This window comes from Dioscorea cayenensis, chromosome 3 (genome assembly GCF_009730915.1).
Source record: "Dioscorea cayenensis subsp. rotundata cultivar TDr96_F1 chromosome 3, TDr96_F1_v2_PseudoChromosome.rev07_lg8_w22 25.fasta, whole genome shotgun sequence".
NCBI classification, from domain to species: domain Eukaryota; kingdom Viridiplantae; phylum Streptophyta; class Magnoliopsida; order Dioscoreales; family Dioscoreaceae; genus Dioscorea; species Dioscorea cayenensis.
Genome location: NC_052473.1, coordinates 15,133,112 through 15,153,766, shown reverse-complemented (window position 1 = coordinate 15,153,766; position 20,655 = coordinate 15,133,112). Strand labels below are relative to the sequence as shown.

General features: G+C 32.7%; 1 protein-coding gene across 1 annotated transcript; it reads right to left on the bottom strand.

The window, feature by feature from the left end:
* Positions 1–8,574: 8,574 nt before the first annotated feature.
* On the bottom strand, positions 8,575–20,444 carry LOC120252102 (pyrophosphate--fructose 6-phosphate 1-phosphotransferase subunit beta). The gene is made up of 16 exons (XM_039260631.1): positions 20,202–20,444; positions 19,959–20,120; positions 19,751–19,872; positions 17,502–17,555; positions 17,257–17,363; positions 16,982–17,087; positions 16,099–16,162; positions 15,855–15,943; positions 14,109–14,240; positions 13,785–13,955; positions 13,559–13,674; positions 12,485–12,596; positions 11,184–11,268; positions 9,102–9,146; positions 8,951–9,019; positions 8,575–8,873 (listed from the first exon to the last, which is right to left on the bottom strand). The coding sequence occupies exons 1-16, from the start codon at positions 20,371–20,373 to the stop codon at positions 8,797–8,799; spliced, it is 1,683 nt and encodes a 560-aa protein (XP_039116565.1). The 5' UTR covers positions 20,374–20,444; the 3' UTR covers positions 8,575–8,796.
* Positions 20,445–20,655: the final 211 nt, after the last annotated feature.

Genomic DNA, 20,655 nt, shown 5'->3' with positions numbered 1-20,655 from the left:
AGAAACATCTTTCTATTTTCCTTTTTATATATTTGTATATATATTATATAAAATGTGCACATTTTCTAACATTTTTCTTTATATTTTTATAAAAACTATGAAAAATAATAATATTTATTAATAATAATAATAATATAGCGACTTTATCGTGCACGTAATCTTTCCCATGAATATTAACAAACTATTTTCTAAAAGTTAAATAACTTTTTAAAACATTTTAAACCACAATTTTTCATTGCGTGATTTTACATATTTACCCCTCGAAAATCTTTGCTTTTTCATTGGGGAAAAGAAAGATAATATGGCTGAAACTTTGGGCATTTTTTGAAATTAAAAAAAAAACATTTTTTTATATTAAAAAATTTGTTTTTATTTTATGATTTTAGAAAACGCGTTTGGATGAATTGTTTTCAAAGAACAAATCTTGGAAGTAAAAATAAAAAAAAAATGTAAAACCAGAGCAAACTCACGCATGTATTATTTTGTTACATATGTGGTGCATTCATTGAAAACTCGAAAGCTCAAATTCATTAAATGCTAAATTTAACTTGTTTATTAATGATAAAAAAAGGCATTTTTCAAACTCAATTTTTAAGCTTGTAAGATAAATAAATCAAGCTTGCACACCACTAGACTAGCGGGTTAAAGCTTGCGAATGTATTATAGTATCATTGAAAAGATTGTTTATAAGAATCGTTAAGAGGCTCTTTATAGTATTATTTATAAGAATCATTAATAAAATTATTTATGGTATTATTAATAAGCTCATTTATATAAAACATTTATAGAACCGTTTATACTAATATTTAACATGTTAACGGCCTCTTAATCTGCACTTGGTCCCTTATGTATAGTGTTCGTGTGTCTGCTAAGTAGTCTTGTTCGAACCTCAACTCACATAGAGTGAGGACACAAGTGCATTGAGATATTAACTCCGCATCTATATGCATCCCTGACACACGACTTGTCCACATTTCATAAAAATAATAATTATAATATTAACATGTGCATTTATCGGTTCATTAATAATTATGGGTTGCAAAACTATTACATGTATTTTTATAAGTTTAAGCAAAAAGGTAAGATTAATTTATAATTTTTATTAGGGAAATTACAAGAATAAACCTTGTGATTCGATTGATTTGAAAAAAAAAAGCAGATAGAGCTTCTGTTTTTTTGTTAGACATGCGGTTTACTATGTTAACAAATATAGAGGAAAAGCTGTTGACGATTTTATCTCCTTCTCTCATTATGGGGGCATTTTTGTCATTTGATGTAAAATAGTTTAAAAACCAATCAAAACAATGAGCCTCCCCTGTTAACTAACCCTTCACGCCAAACCATTTGCAAACCCTAGTGAGAAAATCTCCAAACCAACTGAACCCTAATCCGTTAAATTTGGTTGGTCAATTAGAGACCAATATGAGACCCGAGTTCTTATTTCATCCTATTGTTTGCTTAATGTCCAAGCTCAATATATAAAAAAACCATCTCAATTCTTGGTCATGATTTTTCTTTCAAGTGTTCTGGTGATGAGCACCATTTTGATTTGGAATGTGGGTTGATTTAGGTTGGGTATGAGCGAAGGTATTGTAATAAGTGTGTTGGAACATTTGAATAGGCAGCAATCCTTTCCCATTGTTAAAGTTATGTTGCTTTTTATTTTTTTTTTTGGTATCCCTTGTAGTTCTGTTTATCTCAAACTATATTTCATTTACATCCTTTATTTGGATGCAAAATTTCTCATTTTGAACAAACAAGAATCCTTTTTCCATGTGGACCATGCCAACATGTTTGAGGGTGGCTTCATCCCAAACGCTTGCAGATAAGCCCCATTGTTTTTAATGGGTTTTTAAAATTATTTTACGTGAAATGGCAAAAATGCTTTCACCACAAGAGAATGAGATATCGTCATGAATTGTTTTTCCTCTATTTGCTAACTTAGTAAACCACATGTATTCTAAAAGGAAGTATGAAGCTCAGAAGCTCTATCATTTTTTCTTTTGCAAATCAGTCAAACCATAAGTTCTATTTTTGTAATTTTTGCCTTTTTATTATATTTAGGTTTAATATTATATTAGAAATAATTCATCTTTTAATAATAATTTATATTATTTATAAAAAAAATAACCAAAATAACAAGCTAAGCCTGAGCTTTAAAATTTCATGAAGTTCAAAATAGGCTCGAGCTCGGCTCAAGCTTGGTTAAAACAATGGCTAGTTGACATTGAACATACCCAAGCTCGGCTCGAACTAGGTTAGGCCGAAAACGACACGTTGGGTGGAAGCTATAGTTCACTGGTCACATCGCTATGTTTTTCTAAATTATTTCTATTAATTTAGAAAAATTAATTGAGCTGGGCAAGCCCAACCCACCAGGTCTAGGTCACCAAAAGTATGACTCAGAATTGACCTATGGAATTAAGTTGTCTATATATCCTCTTGGGTGTGAGAGAAATTAAAGCTTACGTATAGGTTCTCTTACCTTAGATCAAAGTTGTCACCCACTTGACCTATTAATTGGCATCAGGTCCTAGATCTTACTCAAACTTTAGGGCACTTATTGTGCTTATAATGTTATTAGTGAAGAAGAAGTCACAAGCTTCTGTACTTCCCATCTTGCTTTTTGTTACTGAACTTAAGCATTATTCTAATCATTCATACGAACTCAAATTTTAATATTTAATGGCAAATAATTGGGAACATGTGTGTCCAGCATATTTCCACTTGCACTGAAGGTCGGCTCAAGTGCTATTGTAGAGATAAGGTATGCAAAAATGTCTTTTATGACTAATAAAAGAATGTGTACTGTTTTCATTATCTTGCCACCATTGGAGGACATTGAAGGTCATGCCTGCGTTCATGTCCTTAGAGAAATGGAAGGAAATGTTCAAGAACAAGTCGACCTCAATGTACTGTAACCCATTCAGATTCTTCTTGGTTTGCCTTTGTAGGAATGATTCACCTCCACTACTACTATAGCGTCCTACAACCTCATTGGCTATTGTTCCCAGTATTAAACTACATGACTATACTAAGCACAATAGTTCCCATATAGGAAGTTGTGTCTTAACATCATTAACAATTGAGTTAGCATCTATATAAAAGTAGGACTCTAGCACATATGATTGAGTCTCTATGTCACTCATTAGGTACGATTAGGAATCCTAGCCTCCATTAGACTATAAGAACTTAAAATAAGCATCTGAATAGGCAAACAAACCTTCTAAGTCCTACCTAAGATCTAAGACCACATTTGTTCAACAACATTAACAATACCATACAAAAATAAATGTGTAATAGGAAAATAAGCTTGCAAAGATGAATTTGTGCATGTATTGAAGGCAGAAAGCAAATCCATAACTATAGTAGTAATATTTCACTAAAATTCAAATAAATTAAAAACGGATAAAGCATCATTAACAAAAACAATCATGAATATCTTGTAAGAAAATATCACACTAAGAAGTTGGTAAATAGAGTTCCATCTATAGTCCTAACATCTTTCGGGAATTTTCTGGCCATCATATTATTTGCTAGACAATATTGAGTCTATTATTTTATGGGTCATGTTTCATTCCAGGTACACTAGCATGTTCCTAATTGGGTATATAAAAATATTTGCTCCTGCATAAAAGCCTCAAATATTCTTCTAAAGTTCTAATCGAGCTCGTATTAGTAGAGGTATTATCAAAATAAATTAAAATATTATCTTAAACATCAAACTATACTCTCTGATGATCCCACGAATAAATCTATAAATATTTTCAGTAGTATTAGTCTGGTGGAGTACCCTAAAAATGATGACTTGCTTTTGGATATTCTACAATCTAACGTGTTGTAATAGCCCTAACCAAATTTTCGTGGAATGCATCATGCAATATATTGGCACATAAAAATATAGAATAAGTAACAATACGAAAATACTCACAAAATTGCTATTTATCGTGCTTGTATTGTCTAAAGATTATTCTTTGAACTATTCTCTTAGAAACCTTCTTTCATATTGGTTGAAATGTTTCATTGATGCATTCTTGAACTTGATATCATTTCCATGAAGTTGAATGGCAAGTGCTTGACAGAAATTGTCTCCTAAATTTTTCCTCATATATAACTTGAAAAAATGTAAATAGAAAAAGCTAAGAATCTCACCTTCACCAATAGTAAATTGAATTTGAGATTATGTTTAAGGATGCCCAATCTAGTCTGAATGCTTCTTCTCCATATATCTACTAAATGTGCCATACCCTCCTTCCTTGTTGTGCTTAAACTCTACACGTGATAATTACACCTAGCATGGGTTATATATAGTGCCATCATTAATTATTATAATTTTTGTAAAATGAGTTTTTAAAAAAATATCGGATTTAGGAGCAGATCATGTGATTATGTTTGTTGCGATTACTCAATTGGATTGTTTACTACATGCCATTAACTATTCTCCTGAGTTGTAGGCAAGGAGGCTAAAGTCGCCAAAATAGTAATATTGTTCCCCTTTGAGTTTCCATCACCACGTGATGCCTTTTTTTTATAGTCTACAAGAAAAAAATAATGAAAAAATAAAATAATTAATGGGTAAAATAAAAGAGCACCAAATAAAAGTTAAGAAAATTAAAACAATTAATAGGGAATTATGGGAAAGATTAAATAAAAACCAAATAACTAAAATAACGGGTAAATGTTTTTGGATGGGTATCATACTATGATTATTTTTCATTTTAATCATCAAATTTCAATTTATATCATGTTGGTCACTCTACTACAAGTTGTGTTCACCCATTGTTTTGAGAAGAATTTTAATAATTTTTCATTTGGTACTTTTTAATTATTTTGTTTGTTATTTAATTGTTCCTATAATTATTAGTGCTTCAATTTTAAAATTTTGTATGTTACTTTATTTTTCGTATAATTTTTTAATTAGTGCTATTTTAATTATTTTATTTTACCCATTGTTTTATATTTTTTTATTGCTTTTTATTTTTTTATAAACTTTAGAAAAAAATTAAAAAAGGCATCACGTGATGGAAGCTCCAAGGGAAAGAGCGTTGTTGGTTTGGCTCCCCTTGCCCACCCAAGAGACCAATGAATGACATGAGCGAAAAAGTCCAACTGAGTTACTGAGGAACCGACACCATTTACTATGTCCTCAGAGACTGGAGGAATAAATCACAGCACAGAATCAGCCCTTAAGTCCGATATTTTAAAAGTTCCTTTTACAAATATGTATAATAATGATGTTATTATGACTCATGCAAATTGTAATTATTATAATTCCGAATTGAAGCATAGTAAGGGAGGAGGGTGTGACACATTTATTAGACATATGGAGAAAAAGCATTATGACAACTTAGGACATTCTCAAACACAATCTCAAATCCGATGTGCTATAGATGAAGGTACGGGTTCTTAAATCCTTTTTATTTACATTTTTTGATGAAGATATAGGGACAAAATTGTGAAGACAATTTATGTGAAGAATTTTCTATTCAACTTCACAGAGCAATGCCAAGTGCAATAGTGCATCAATGAGACAATGTAACCTGCATGCGAAAGGTTTCAATAGGGATGATTTCATAAAATAATCAATAGACAATACAAACATGGTAAAGAACAACTTTATAGGTATTTTAGCACTTGTGCCTCTTCTATTTCTTTATCTGCCGATATATGGACCGATGTACTACATTTAAATTCTTTTATGGGTATCACGACATATTAGATTGATGACTTGTGGAATATCCAAAAGCGATTTATTGCTTTCAAGGTATTTAACGAGGGCCATATAGCTAATAATATTTATAGGATGTTTCGTGGGATCATCAAAGAATATTGTTTGACTTTTAAGATTTTCTAAATTTTGTTTGATAAGGCCTCTTTTAATATGGCCTGTAGTAGAGCTCTAAAAGAATATTTAAGGACTTCATGCGGGGGCTCTCAATTTTTTATTTTTTTTTATTTTTTGTTATTTTTTAAATTATATTTTATAACATCATTTGAAAAAAACTTCAGTTGGTCAACCTGTGAACTGGTGGGTTCTAACCCGGCCCACCAATTCTGAAGGGTGGCCAGAGTCGAGTCCGGGTCACCATAAGATGACCCGTGACCTTGCCACGGTTGTCCCGACAGATTGGCACTATATGTCAGATCAGTTCTTAGTCGGCTTTTTAACCAATCAGAACCCATTGAGTAGGGGTCCTGTAGACTAATTAACCAAACCAAGCCCATCTCTATAAATAATATTCTATTTTATTAAGCCTAATGAAGAATTAATTGAGATAAATAATATAAAAATATTAATATAACAACATATACATAAAATAGTAATACTTAGAGTAAACTACAAAATAAATAGTAAATATTCATATTATATATGATAATTAAAATCAAAACATATTATAGAGAATAAGAAAAATCATAATAAATTTAATGTGCTAAATATCTACTTAATTCCTTATTATATATATATATATATATATTCTAAGGAGAACCCTACATGTTATTTCTATAGATTTATTAGTAAAAAAAGATTAAAATTAAAAACTTAGTCAAATCAATTAGATTAAAACCATTAAACCATCAATCAATTCAATTAGTTTTTTATGGACAATCAGTATGGCAGCTCAGCTGACCCGCCAAATGTCTTTGTTTGACAAAAACCCAAATGAGCTCAGGAACTTCGGAGTGACGTGTTCGCTTCAAAAAAAGTTGTTGTGAGTGCGCCATTAAAAATCATGTTTAACATGTAAAACACATCAAATTATAAAGACATAATTATACAAATCCGTTCTTTATACTGTGACTACTTTTAAATAAAATTACAATTTTACTCATATGAATTAATATTATTAACAGCTTATTAATGATTTTTTCTATTTTACTAGCTAGAAAAATCACATAGATTAAAATTTAAAAAATAATACACCTATCATTATTTTACAAAACCGGAAAACCAAAAAGTTTTTTTTTTTAATTTTTATATTTATAATTTATAGATATTAATGTAGGAATATTCTCATCAGTATAACAATTACAAGAGTCTTACTTTCTAACTTCTTCCGTTCCCATCTAATAAGAAAGTTGATATATGTTTTTATTTCAGTTTTTTTTTTGTTTGTTAATTATCTACTGAACTCCAATTTATTATTTAAGGATTTTTGCATATATATATATATATATATATATATATATATATATATATATATATATATACTCCTGAAAAAACCTTATAATCATGTCTATACCCCTCTTAAAAAATTAATATTTACTCTTACGCTCATAAAAAAAAACTAATATTTGTACATATACCATCCTGTTACCAGATATTGAAATCAAATAAATATACAAAGTTAACCATGGTTAACTATTTATTACAGTGTAAGAAACATTCAAAGTAACTTTTGCACAATAGTTGAACAAAAATTTTAAGGGCATACATGCAAACCAATAATTGTCATGTGTCTATATAATATCCAAGGTATAATACATGCAAATATGAGTAACTCGTGGGTGTCCACATGCAAATATGTTTTTTACGCTGATATAGTGATATACATGCAAAAATAAAAATAAAAAAATAAAAATTTCTAAGGGTTTATACATAATTTTAATTAAAATATAATATTACATGGATTGGCTTAATTGTTAGTGTGTGGATGGGTTTTCTCATAATTTTATGTATCATACTTTTAATCAAGTGATTGTTTTCAATTATATATTTCCGTCTAAATCAAATACATATCTTGATATATTTTGATCATATAATATATTATTATAGTTTGAGAATTTAGTTTTGTAATATGAATGTATGTATTCTTAACAAACTTTGTGTACCTAATTGTGTACAAGCATCTTACAACGCATGCACCACAATGTCTAATGTTTAATTGCTTTTGACCAACCAGTAAAGTCACCACCAAAAATAGCATGTACAACTTACCAAAAAGACCAAATATTTTAAGCTTATTTTCACATTTTCCAATGAGAGCAGTTACATGAAAAGGAACTCTGCCTGACTAATGGTTTGAAGAATGGATTATTATCAAGATTTGCTCTAGAAAGACTTCTAGTTCTACATATCAGTCAGTGACTGTGTCCAAATAAAATTAAAATAAAATAAAGGCAAAAGTGGGAAACAAAAGGAGCTTTAAATGCCATGCACACACAATTTCAAGAAAAATAATTTCCTGAAAGCAGTCTCAGAAAACATCAAGTTCACCCAAACAAGAAAATATATGTAGTTGGTAAACCAAATATTTGAACGCATTGGATTCATCCCTAAAAAAACATAATAATAAAATCAAAGAATAATCCCCAGCTTTAGTTCATAAGATAATATTAATAAATTAAATCTAAAACTGCACGATTTGACAGTTAACAAGTAATTGGATAACATGCACTAAATCCCTCCTCAAAACAGCATTACTTCAGCAAAGCGGCAAACTGAGCTAAGACCAGCAAAATTTAAAACTAAAAAGAAAAATAATACACACTTCACAAGGATTAATCAGACAAAAGACCAAATTGACATTAAGGAAACAAGTAGCAAACAAACAAAGGTTAAATTGTTACTGAGCATGATTAAATGAGGATAGTCATTCATAAGCAAGATATTAGAAATGATTGAGAACAAAAGCACTCTGCATTTCGCTTCAGCCAATGTTACCAAGCACTGTGCAATGAATTTTATTAGTTGTTCTTAACAAGAATGCATATAAAACTCAACCATCAGACTCTCGCATGTCATGCACAACAACTCGATCTATTTCTTCAAGACAAACTGGAAATAAAATCGACCTCTCAAGCCTGTGCTCCGAGTTCCAGCAGCAAGGTATGGTTGATGTCGTCGGATCCAGGGCCAATAAATTGAATGGGGCCTGTAGAATAGTTTCATAATGAACATTTTCAATTTGAAATAATGATGAAATTATTTTGATTCAAAGACGATGCATACCTGGGCTGATGTACCGATTCTTCATGGCCCATTCATCTCGCATGGATGCGAACTTTCTAAATGGTGCACCTGAATTTAACAATGTGTCAAACAAGTCAAGAATTTCTGGGATGACGATTGAACACATATGCTTTAAGAGTAGGAAACAAACCTTCAAGCTCAACCATGGCCTTCTTGATCACAGGTTTGAACTTGCCTACACGTGAAAATTTGAAACATTAGAGAAAGAAACTCTTTATCATAAACAATTGGAAAGCAAGGCCACTGTTGTTAACCATCTATTTACAAACATCTATAAACCAACTATTTTTTTATGTATTTGTTCCTCAACTAATTGAAAATTTTATGCATATATGTTATGAGTGATCTTTGTTACATGCAAATATCATTTGTCTTGATAAATAAGTTTCTACCAACATGGAATCAACCCAGTCCAATTTGCTAGAGAAGAGCTCCTGGCATAGCTATTCTAATCAATTAACTTACTTTCCCATGCCACAATATTAAACTATCTGAAATCTTATATAGTCTTCTATTCCAAGACTTCATTTTCAAATCTATCCCCAGGGCTCCTATCATGACCTAATTTTAGAAGATGAAAGTATTGATGAGCCTTGTTTATTCTTCAGGTTGATTTAAACAAGCTCACATCAAGAGAAAGAATACAAGTTTGCTTGAACAAGAAAATAATGTACCCAAGGGGATTCTCATAGTGCATCAACTTCAGCTCTGAACCTCAAATTCAATCATTATCTAGATCTCTTTGCTGCCATAGAAAGCAATATTCCGCCTCTTTTCTTGGACAGCTCTCATTCATTTATAACATTTATTCTCACCACCAATAAGACAAGCAATAGTGATTTTTCATCCTCTGGCTTCCATTGGTCAAGTTGTTTTGCTCAGAGGGATTCACTCAATTTCAGTTCAGCCCTATCACCAGATCTGAGTTCCTCATACTATAAAGATCAGTCAAGTAAATTTAATACAGCTCATGCAGCATTACCATAGTTGATGCAGAGGTTGACCGACTACTTTATCACCAGAGGTGGGGTTGACTAGTGTTACTCACAGGATTAATAGGTGCCATAAGATACTTGAGGATTGTGTATGCTAGTCCTTTGCTGCACCATTTGTTTTCAAGTCATTTGTAGTCTAGATTCCAGTATGGTTATGCTTATATTTAGCAAACAAAATAATTAATATTGAGCAGTTGAACCAATGCTAGATATAATGCAGTAAAAATTGATGCCTGATATAATAATGGGTATGATCTTACTTATGTTTAGACAATATTATTAAACTTGGGCAAGCAATTCTTGCTAGCATGGAAGCTTGCTCAGATATTATCATATATATTTGCCATTCAATGTCAAAGATTGGCATTATATTTTTAACAATTGGGCTAACAAGATTGGCATCATAATGTAATAATAATAATAATAATAATAATAATAATAATAATAATAATCAGAACAACAAAAAAAATAACAACAACAATCATAATAACCCTTATAATAATAATAATAATACATTAAATTATAAAAATAACAATAGTGACAAATATTATTTATTTGTTAACTAAGGCATGTGAGTAATGTATTAAGTTATTGAGTTATTATCATAATTCAGTAAAAGGGCATTTTAGTAATTTCTCGCTATATAAGTACTTTTGAAATAAACATCCAAACATTTTCACAACTGAAAAAGTGCTTGTGAATCTACTACATCCAAACAAAAAAATATACATAAGCACTTAACTTACTCTAAAAGTACTTTTTCCAAAAGTGCTTTTAAAAAAGCACTTTTATTAAAAGCCAATCCAAACGAGGCCTACCTTTGAGTGTCACGACACGATTATGGCATTGCAATTGTCATCCCTACAAACCATTGACTTAATAGGTCTAACTATTTAGGTCAAACACCTGGATACCTGATAAAGACCATCATGCAACCAATAGTATTTCACCTCAAGGAAAGAACTATCAAATTGAGTAGCTAGGCAGAACGAAGGGGACTCAAGGAATTGTATAAATTAGGCAACAGGGTCCTTCCTAAGTAACAAGTACAGAATTTTTGGTAAAATGCACTCCCCAACTCAGACACCACTAATTTAAGTGACTGGGAAATATTCAAAACTATGAATTCCTGTTGAGAGAATAGTAATGAGCATGATTATGAAATATCGGAAAAAAAAACATAACTCAACATAAATGCAAAGCAAGAGGATGCATACCATGCCTCCGCTCAACATCCATTAGTGAAGTTAAGGCAGTCCCTCCAACAGTCCATTCTTCAACAGGAGCACCTAAGTTGCCAACCTAGAAAAGGCACAAAAATTGAGCATAGTATCAAAGTAAATATTCACAAATATCTTTTAAACAAGTAAAAAGTTTTCAAAGCAATAAACTGCAAAGTTTATACATAATAAAAATTATAAAGGTGTAGTTTAAATAAAAGTTAAAATTTATTCATTATTTTGAAAGATATAAACTTGAGATCATACCAGATTATGAATATACCGAACATCAATAAGCATATGCAGTAAACCTAAAATAATTTTGGAAATATATCATAGATTACTTAAATCAAGCAACGGGAAAAACAAAACATTCACCAAGCTCAGTCACAGATGAGTATGGAAGCTAGATGATCCTTTGCAAACCTGCCCATCCAAATTATATTGCTTTAAGCTGGCCCAAATATGCCTCAATATTTTCAAAAGAACTGCATCAGACGACTCCAGTACTTTATAATCATCACAAAATTTATTTCCACACCCACCAAATCAAATATTTGTTCCAGTATCAGAATCCAAACTTAACAAGCATAGTCAAGTATTTGCAACCCTTGCTTAGAACAAATAGTGGAGTAATTCACAACCATCTATTCCACTTGAAATTCTTACATAATCAATCAAAACAGAAATTTTATTTTAAAATCAAATCAAGTTTTCATTTTCCTTAGCTCTTGTCAACCAAAAAATATGAACCAGGAAATGCCACCCAACTGAAAAAAGATTGCCCATTAGTCCTGCCAATTTAGTGGAAGCTTCAAAAGACATTTGAAGTTCATGATTGGCAAGTGTAAATGTATACTGGAGCTATTCTAGTAATTCACAAGGAAAACTATCAAACTTTGCCTTTAAAAAAAGTTTCTTTGCACAATCAACAATTTAAAGGCATATTCATGACAATTTCAAGGCTCTGTGGCTTTAAAAAACAATTGTAACAACTGAGATTTAGCTTAAAACCAAAACTAACCCAAACTCATAATCAGGGAAAGAATTCACAGCAGCCACTAGATATGAACCTTCTAATATTATTCTGCATATAACCCCAAGTTCATGTTTAACCTGTGAACCTTTTTGATTGATATCCTTTGTTTATTTCAAATGATAGTCAAATTTTACTTAAAAAAATGTCAATCAGCTAATTCACATAAAGTTACAATCCTAGCCACTAGATATGTAACATGAGTGGTCATCATAAGAATATGTTAAATTACAAAATCATAGCTAATGGCAGAAGGACAGACCGAGGAAATGAGACCAGTTTTCCCAGAATGAAGAAGAGCCCCTGCAGCATAACCCAATGCATAGCAATAAGTGGCATCAAAATTTGTAGGTAGACCACATCGTCCTTCATATCTATATAAATCAAATAAAAGATGTTACTGGGAACAATAAAAAATATAAATCCACAATCAAAGACAAAATAAGAGAAATTTAATTTTCTAAAATAAGGATAACAACGGATCAGGTAGGCTCAAATCAAACTATCTCAACATATAAGCATGACATGAAACTAATTCCTTGATACAACCCATCCGTTTATTTATTTCCCAAAATCAGGGTTGTTTGGCTCCAAAAGTAGTAAAGGGAGCCACAAGTGCTGACGAGCACTTTCTACAAAAGTCATACTTACCATGATAAAATAATATTTTCACATATTTTGGTAAATGCCACTTTATGTGTCAATCAAAATAAGCTTAGTTTGGTTAAAATCGAGTCACATATTATCAAAGAATAAAAATGGACATGGTCTTAAATGCAATAAATGCCAAAAACAATAGATTCCACTTTATTATGCAGTCTATGCACGTCATTTCATCCAACCTAACAAAGCGCCTGAGTGCCATGACCCATTTTTCATCAAGAGGCCACATGGAACCTATTAAACCAGGTTTTCACATATTTTGGTAAATGCCACTTTACGTGTCAATCAAAATAAGCTTAGTATGGTTAAAATCGAGTCACATATTATCAAAGAATAAAAATGGACATGGTCTTAAATGCAATAAATGCCAAAAACAATAGACTCGACTTTGTTATGCAGTCTATGCACGTCATTGCATCCAACCTAACAAAGCTCCTGAGTGCCATGACCCAATTTTTCATCAAGAGGCCACATGGAACCTATTAAACCAGGTCAGAAACCTCAAGCTTAATGCAACCTGTAGGTCACTCATACAGTCCCAAATATATCAAATTGGACTACCAAGTCAAATCAGATTTGCACTTGTTTTTGGATAAAAAAGAATAAAAGCCTTAAAAGACATGAGATTTGACTATTTGAGGACGAAATAGTAACAAATGCATCACAAACTTACCCAAAAAAGTGAGACTGTCCTTTAAATTGCCCTGAATAAGTTCCCTCCTGTCTTCTCTTTTCTAATTCAGTTTCAACCATCGATATAAGCATCTTTTCAGTTTCAATTTTAGCAACCTAAAAAGAGGTAAAGAAGAGGCTTTAGTCAATAACAAATGTGTCTAGATGATGCAAAATAAAACACAAAAATAAGAATTGGTAACACAAACTAAAATAATTTTACATGCCTGTACATTCCCATGTGGATCTCTCTCAAGCAATAATTGCTCTTGGATGGCTTGAGGCAAAAAGTCAAACAGAAGCCGTGATTGATTCTGAAGTTTCTTTTTCCAAACTCCCTCTTCATCAACAACATCATGAGCAAGGATTTCATTCAGTTCTGCAATCAGTTGTTGGACCTGAAAGCAAATATACAATGACAATTCCAATGCAGCTAAGGTGCCAATATAGCAAAGAACTGAAGTAAGAAAAAAGTTGAACTCAAGAAATTTAAGTGGTTGTATTTCTATTAAAGGGGGACAAGGGACCAAATACAGTAATATTCATATTACCTCAGGAATGAAATCAATTAAGCCTTCTGGAATAAGAATGACACCATAGTTATATCCCAATGTCGCACGTTTGCAAATGATATCAGTAATATAATCTGTCACACTTTTCAAAGTTTGCTTCTTGGCAGCCACCTATAACAGATGAGAATCATAAGATTAATAATTAATAGTCCAATAAGCAATAACAAGAGATGCTAAATCAAGAATAAGGAATAATGAGATGAAACAAGAGTAGCAACAGAAAGGAAAAAGTATACAAAGAGCATAATCTAAAAGTAATCACACTAAGGGATAAAATCGATTAAATGCAGAAGAAAACAAAAAGCACACAAGAAAGCAATCTGAACAGAATCCAGTATAAATTTAATATAAGTGAAAACAAGAAGCACACAAGCAGAAAATGCTGCTATAAGACAAGAGCAAACATAACGAAAGAATATACAAGACAGCTTGCAGACGAGCTAAAATCTGAAGATGAAAAGAAGAACAAAGAAATGGCAATCCCTCCCAGCCATTCATTTCCTGGCCACCAACTTAACTAGCTGATACAAGCATTTAGTGAAGATATTAGTAACAAAATGAGCTACCTGAAGAAAGTCTCAAAAAGGTACCATATATCTAATGATTCTCGCATTTAGTTTTGCCTTTAATATGTGTTAATAACCTGGCTGTTCTATTGTGATAGCTTCAGCTTCAACCAATTTGCTATTGTACAAAAATAAAAATAAAAATAACAAAATTTAAAAAGCAAACAAACCAAAAACAAGAAAAGATCTGAATGCTAATAGTAATCAATTGCAATAAACTTCACAATTAAAAACTCTTGTGAATATTTACTATTCTCATTTATTTACAGATCGATGGTCCCTTTCACTCTTGAAAGGGCACACGCCTAGTGCCCAAATTAATCCACATGGTTATAACTAAGAGCTAGTTCTGACAGATAATGAGACATACTCATACTGCTGTGTTGACTTCTATTTCAATCAACTTCATATAGTTAAATTATTCACTTCTAAAAAAAAAGGAAACGCTTAGAAAGCAAATAATTGTCCAGCTCCTTTTCTTTAAAAAAAAATCATAAATATATTACTTTATTGTTATAAATGGAAGCACAGAACCTTTCACGTATGAAAAAAGAAACAGAAGATACCCCCTCATTAATTCAGATGGAAGTCTCATCCACATAACCTTCTCTCCCCCAAACACGTAAGCCTACCTGCCTCACCCATCATGTCAAACAAAGCTCATATTGGTTACTCGTCTCGAAATATGGCTACAGACGCCTCCATGCTACCCCTACTACCACAACCCATACCCCAACAACAACAATCAATTTAAATGGAAGAATCATCCATCATGGCCCTACCACCCCATAAACACATAAGCTTATAAAACTCACCCATCATCCAACCAAGCTCATATTGTCGACTCATCTTGAAATGGCTACACATGCCTCCTTTTCCATGCCACTCTTACTACAAACCAGACCCCCAACAACAACAACAAAAAGAGCACTCTTTCTCATAGCCACCATTCAAAGGCCTGACTTCAGGCAAAGCAAAACAAATTCGCACCCCAATTCCAATTCAGCATCAATCAAATCATAAAATCATACTATGCAGTACAAGAATGTTCTGGAATAAAGACAAACAAAGGAAATATTCTCAACTGCAATCATAGTACATAAAAACAAATTGGCACGACATTGAAAATGTAGAAGAACTTAAGGAACAAGCAAGGCACCTCTTCACCAATGATGGTAATGTTTGGATGAGTCTGTAATGCACACTCTAATGTGATGTGAGAAGCAGCACGGCCCATCAGCCTTACAACTGCACAACACAAATCATTTGTACTAACAAGCTGAAATACCCTTAATTGATTGTTTTAAAGAGGAATTATTGAATCAAAATCTAATTGTGAACATGACCCATTAAATACAAAACTCAAGATCAGTATAAAGATCTCTAAACATCAGCATGCTTACAGTGATAATATTTGCCAGTTGAACGAGCGTCTATCATCACATTTCCTATCATTTCCGAATATATCTGAAAAGCATAATATGTTCAGAAAATTTAGATTAGCTCAAAGAAAGCATCACTATAATCTGTCTCATACCACATAAGCAAAAATTGAGAGACTTGGGACACAAACTAGAAATTTGATCCTATGCCATATAAAAGACCTTCAATAGATTTGCAAATCTATATATAACTAGGAAAACAGCAAAATAATAATAATAATAATAATAATAATAATAATAATAATAATAATAATAATAAACTTACAAATGGCAAAGGAAAAAAAAATAGGATACATAAATAAACATTCTAAACAAAAAACTGAATGAAGAATTTATATGTGACACAGAGGAGAATAGAATCGCTTGTTTGGCTTGTGTTGGAGAAAAAAGTAACTAGCATTGATGACATTCTTTCACCCCAATAAGGACCAGATGATTCTATAAATAATAAAGACAGGCAACTTTGGGCTGGATGCAGTAATAAAACAGAGAACAGATAGAGAAAAGATCATCAGTGAAACAGAGTCATATTAGCGGACAAATATCAGAGTAGAAAGCGCTTCCTGTTTTGAATATGCAGAAAAAAAATGAAACAGAAAGCACAAGAAATTACAGGAAATTTTGCTTTCGCTGATAATATGATTTTAGCTAGCACCTCATATAGGTAACTTATATTACAAAATTATAATGAAAGACTTATAAGATGGCAGGTTGTGTAAGGCAAAATGGCTATTTTCTTACTAACAAGAAGAATATACATGAGTGGTGGCATTAACTGGGATTATGGAGCACCATAAAGCAGAGAGATACAGACTGAACTGGGGAATCAACAACCAAAACTTACCTTGCAAGCTGTATCAAATCCAAAGCTTGTTGGAACCTCCTTGCATTTCAAATCTCCATCAATTGTCTTTGGGCAGCCTATCACTCGTGTTTTAATATTCTTTTGCCTAATTTTCCAACAAACAAGTACTAAGAAATTAAATTCCAAGAACAATACAGAATGACAAAACAAATAAATAAATAATCAGAGGTTCAAATATGCATAACATTAATCAAGTAATTAGACATTGACAATCAAAATAACAACAATACTTATAAATGACCAACAAATATTACCTAAAGTTCTCAGCAAGAAGGCATGCATTAGTATTAGAGTCATCCCCACCAATAACAACAAGTCCATCCAAATCTAGCTTTAAACTTGTTTCTTCAGCTTGCTTAAACTGTCATATGGAGGAAAAAATTAGTAATCTGCATTAAAAATGTCATAAGAATAAAAGATTCCGACAAACTACAAATTAGATGTACAATATGCAGAAAGCATGTGGTTACCTACTTAAAATAAAACAGAGATACATCACCTGCTCTGGAGTCTCAATCTTATCCCTTCCACTGCAGATCATATCAAACCCACCCTGTTAAGAATATAAATGAAGTATAAGAACAAAACCTGGGAGAATAGGACAGTATAATTTGTTATATCATTCTCTATAAAAAGTCAACCACATTATCAGAAAAATTAATTATAACAGAACAAAGCATACAAGGTTGAGTAAATGCCCACCTGGCCCGTCAATGTTTTTTTGCTAGGCAGAAAGCCAGAAAGAAAATAACTAATAAACATCAAACTTTCAAAATCATGAAAGCACACCTCAATCAAACAAAAAATTATGTATGATCAACCACAGTGCAATAAACAGTTTGCACGACGAACAACATTATCTATAACTTTGGGCATAAACATAACGCAACATAAGTATACATTTTTGCCAAATAATTAACATAACAGAAACCCAAAATAATTAACAGTAACAACGCATTCAAAAGAATGAAAATGGTTAAAATTGCACACTAGAATTTTTACGAAGGCAAGTCTTACTCTATTTAATATTGTTAAACAACCAGAGTCAAAATTACATTTTGGCATTACTATGATAACCTCAAAACCCATGGTCTCCAAAATAGGACTTGTACCACATAAAGCCATAAGTCATATCTTCACAACAATAGGACAATTTAATCGAAACTATTTGATTAAAAAAATTTAAATTTTTCATCATCGCAAGTTTAAATAGAGTACCTTAAGGAAATTTGCCATGACATGAACCAATGCTTTCCTTCCTTCTAGGGTACACAACATCCAATTTGTTTTATTATTTTAAAAACTACAAACAGATAATATTCTCCTTTTAATATATGGACAGATTTCTTTTCTGTGCGTGTTGACGCTAAGATGTGTTTGGTCATTTGAAAATGTTGGAAGCGTGGAGTTCCTAGGGAGTGAGAGTTCCTCTGAAGTGAGAGTTGTAGGCAAAAGCATTGTTTTAAGCAGGTGGGTTGAGGGAGTTACAAAAGTATCCACTAATGTCTGATGGTCAGGAACTCCCAAATTCAACAAATAAAATTGCAAAATGGGAATTCCATTCATGTGCATGCTTTAGAGATTGGATCAGATAAGACCAAATGCCAGAAATAACTGCAGTCAACAAACTTCAGCCAGTCGTGGCACAATTTCATGTGAACCAAAAACATCCTACTGGAAGAGAGACTGACTCAGATCGCATGCTTCTCCACAAATGATCACAAAAGCATCACACACTCTTTGATTGAGTCAAGGTACCTTTCCCTCAATGTGACCTTCAAATTAAAATAAATCTTTCCCAACTTCCTAGAGATAAAATAAAACTAATATTGATAGGAACAAAAATCTGGAGGAAATGATAGATTTAGACAATCATACACCTGCAGTCTCACAAATGAAGATCAAGTATAATATCTAAAGCAGCCCCATGACCCGCTGACTCATCTTTCTTGTCTCATCTAGCAGAAGTAGTTATTAGAGTGTGCTCATATGCCTTATACAAAAGAACACTCTCAAGTATCAAGTAACTCCTACACAGCCTAGCACAATCTAGACTAATAAGTCCTTCATATGGCACCATAAGCAATATGAAGAAATAGGTGCCAATCCTAGAAAACATGACCCAGCAATAAAAATCATTTAGGAAAACTAATTATAACAAGTGCAAGGAATTCATTTACTTTCTTTGCACTCATATAACTCCCTATCACTCCCTTTCTTGTCTTATTTTGTCTCCCTTTTATTGACCAAACCATTATGATTCATTTCATCACTCAGTAATTATGCATAAGAAGATTTATTATATTCCAATTTCAGATTATGGTGCAATTAAAACACCTTAAGCAGAATTCCTAAAACAGTGTTCAATATATAACCCAGATTTACACATTTTTTTAAAAAGAGCTCATTTATAATTTGCGAGTATAAGTAACCACAAGTTACCAACCAAAAGTCAGAAACCGATACTCTTTTCAGATGGGTTCTTAAAAGCAATCAAGTCAAGCAAGAATGATAGAAGAGAGGTCAGAAGGCTATTGATGACTATAATTAACAGGTCAGGATAACACACACCTCTTGAATTACACCCTTTGGAGCATAATGGCCCTAACACATGAAATTGGTACACTATATTTTTCAAAGAGACCAAGAATTTCAATCTTAAGATGAGGGCACCATGTCCAATTGCAAATTTAAAAAAAAAAAAGAAGAAAGAAGAAGAAGAAGAATCACTGCACAAATTTGGAATACCTGATTCCTGTAAGGATAGATAAAATCCGTGGTCAGCTCAACATACTTGCACTTCATTATCCCAGCCGGGCCTCCTTTAAATCCATATATCGTGCTTCCCTTTGCCCGATCCTGCAAATAATCTAGAAACAATCCAACAATCCAAAAAATAGACATCAATAGATAAACCAGAATCGAACACAATCGAGAGGCAAGACAGAAGATTCACCGAAGATGCCAGAGATGACGTTGTGCCCACCGGGAGCCTGGCCCCCAGAAAGCACAACACCGATCTTAATAGTCTTATTCAACTCAGAAGGAGCAGATCCAGTCGGAACCAGCAGAGCCGAGGGCTGACCAAACAGTTGAGGAAACAACTTCGCAATCTCATCTGAATCAACCACAACAACACAACAAAATCTCAGATCCATCCACAAACAACGACGAGACGATCAGATCTACATGAACATACCCGGATTCCCAGCGGCAGAACTCGCGGGGCCATCGACGATCTTGAAGGAACCACCGAGGACGGAAGGGAGAGGGAGAGGGTGATTGAGGCGGCTGGTCTGGACCTCGCTGTAGACGGTGGCGAGACGGCCAGGGCCGGCGGCCTTCCCACCATTGGCAATGGCGGAGCTCATGGCGAAGGACGGAGGAGAGAGGTATGGGGAACGGGGCAGTGAGTGAGAGCAGTCTGGCGAAACAGGGGGCTTTTATATATATATATATATATGAGCGGAATTGGGTTTGTTAGGGTTGGAAAACGTCATCGATGTATCCGCTATTCCGCGAGGGGGCGAAACACGACACGGGTATGGGCTTTCGGTTGAGGTTATTTTTCAGTGTGCTCTTCACGTGGTTTTATGCCCACGTCAGATATTTGATTTACTTATGGATTGAAATGTTCTTTATTGGATGTTTAA

Bases quoted from the DNA above. Each gene is read 5' to 3' on its own strand.
- LOC120252102 (XM_039260631.1), bottom strand. From the start codon at position 20,373: ATGAGCTCCGCCATTGCCAATGGTGGGAAGGCCGCCGGCCCTGGCCGT. The intron at 20,121-20,201 runs GTATGTTCATGT...TGGTTGATTCAG, and splicing joins TTCTGCCGCTGGGAATCCGG to ATGAGATTGCGAAGTTGTTT. The intron at 16,163-16,981 runs GTAAGTTTTGGT...TATGCTTTTCAG, and splicing joins GATTTGATACAGCTTGCAAG to ATATATTCGGAAATGATAGG.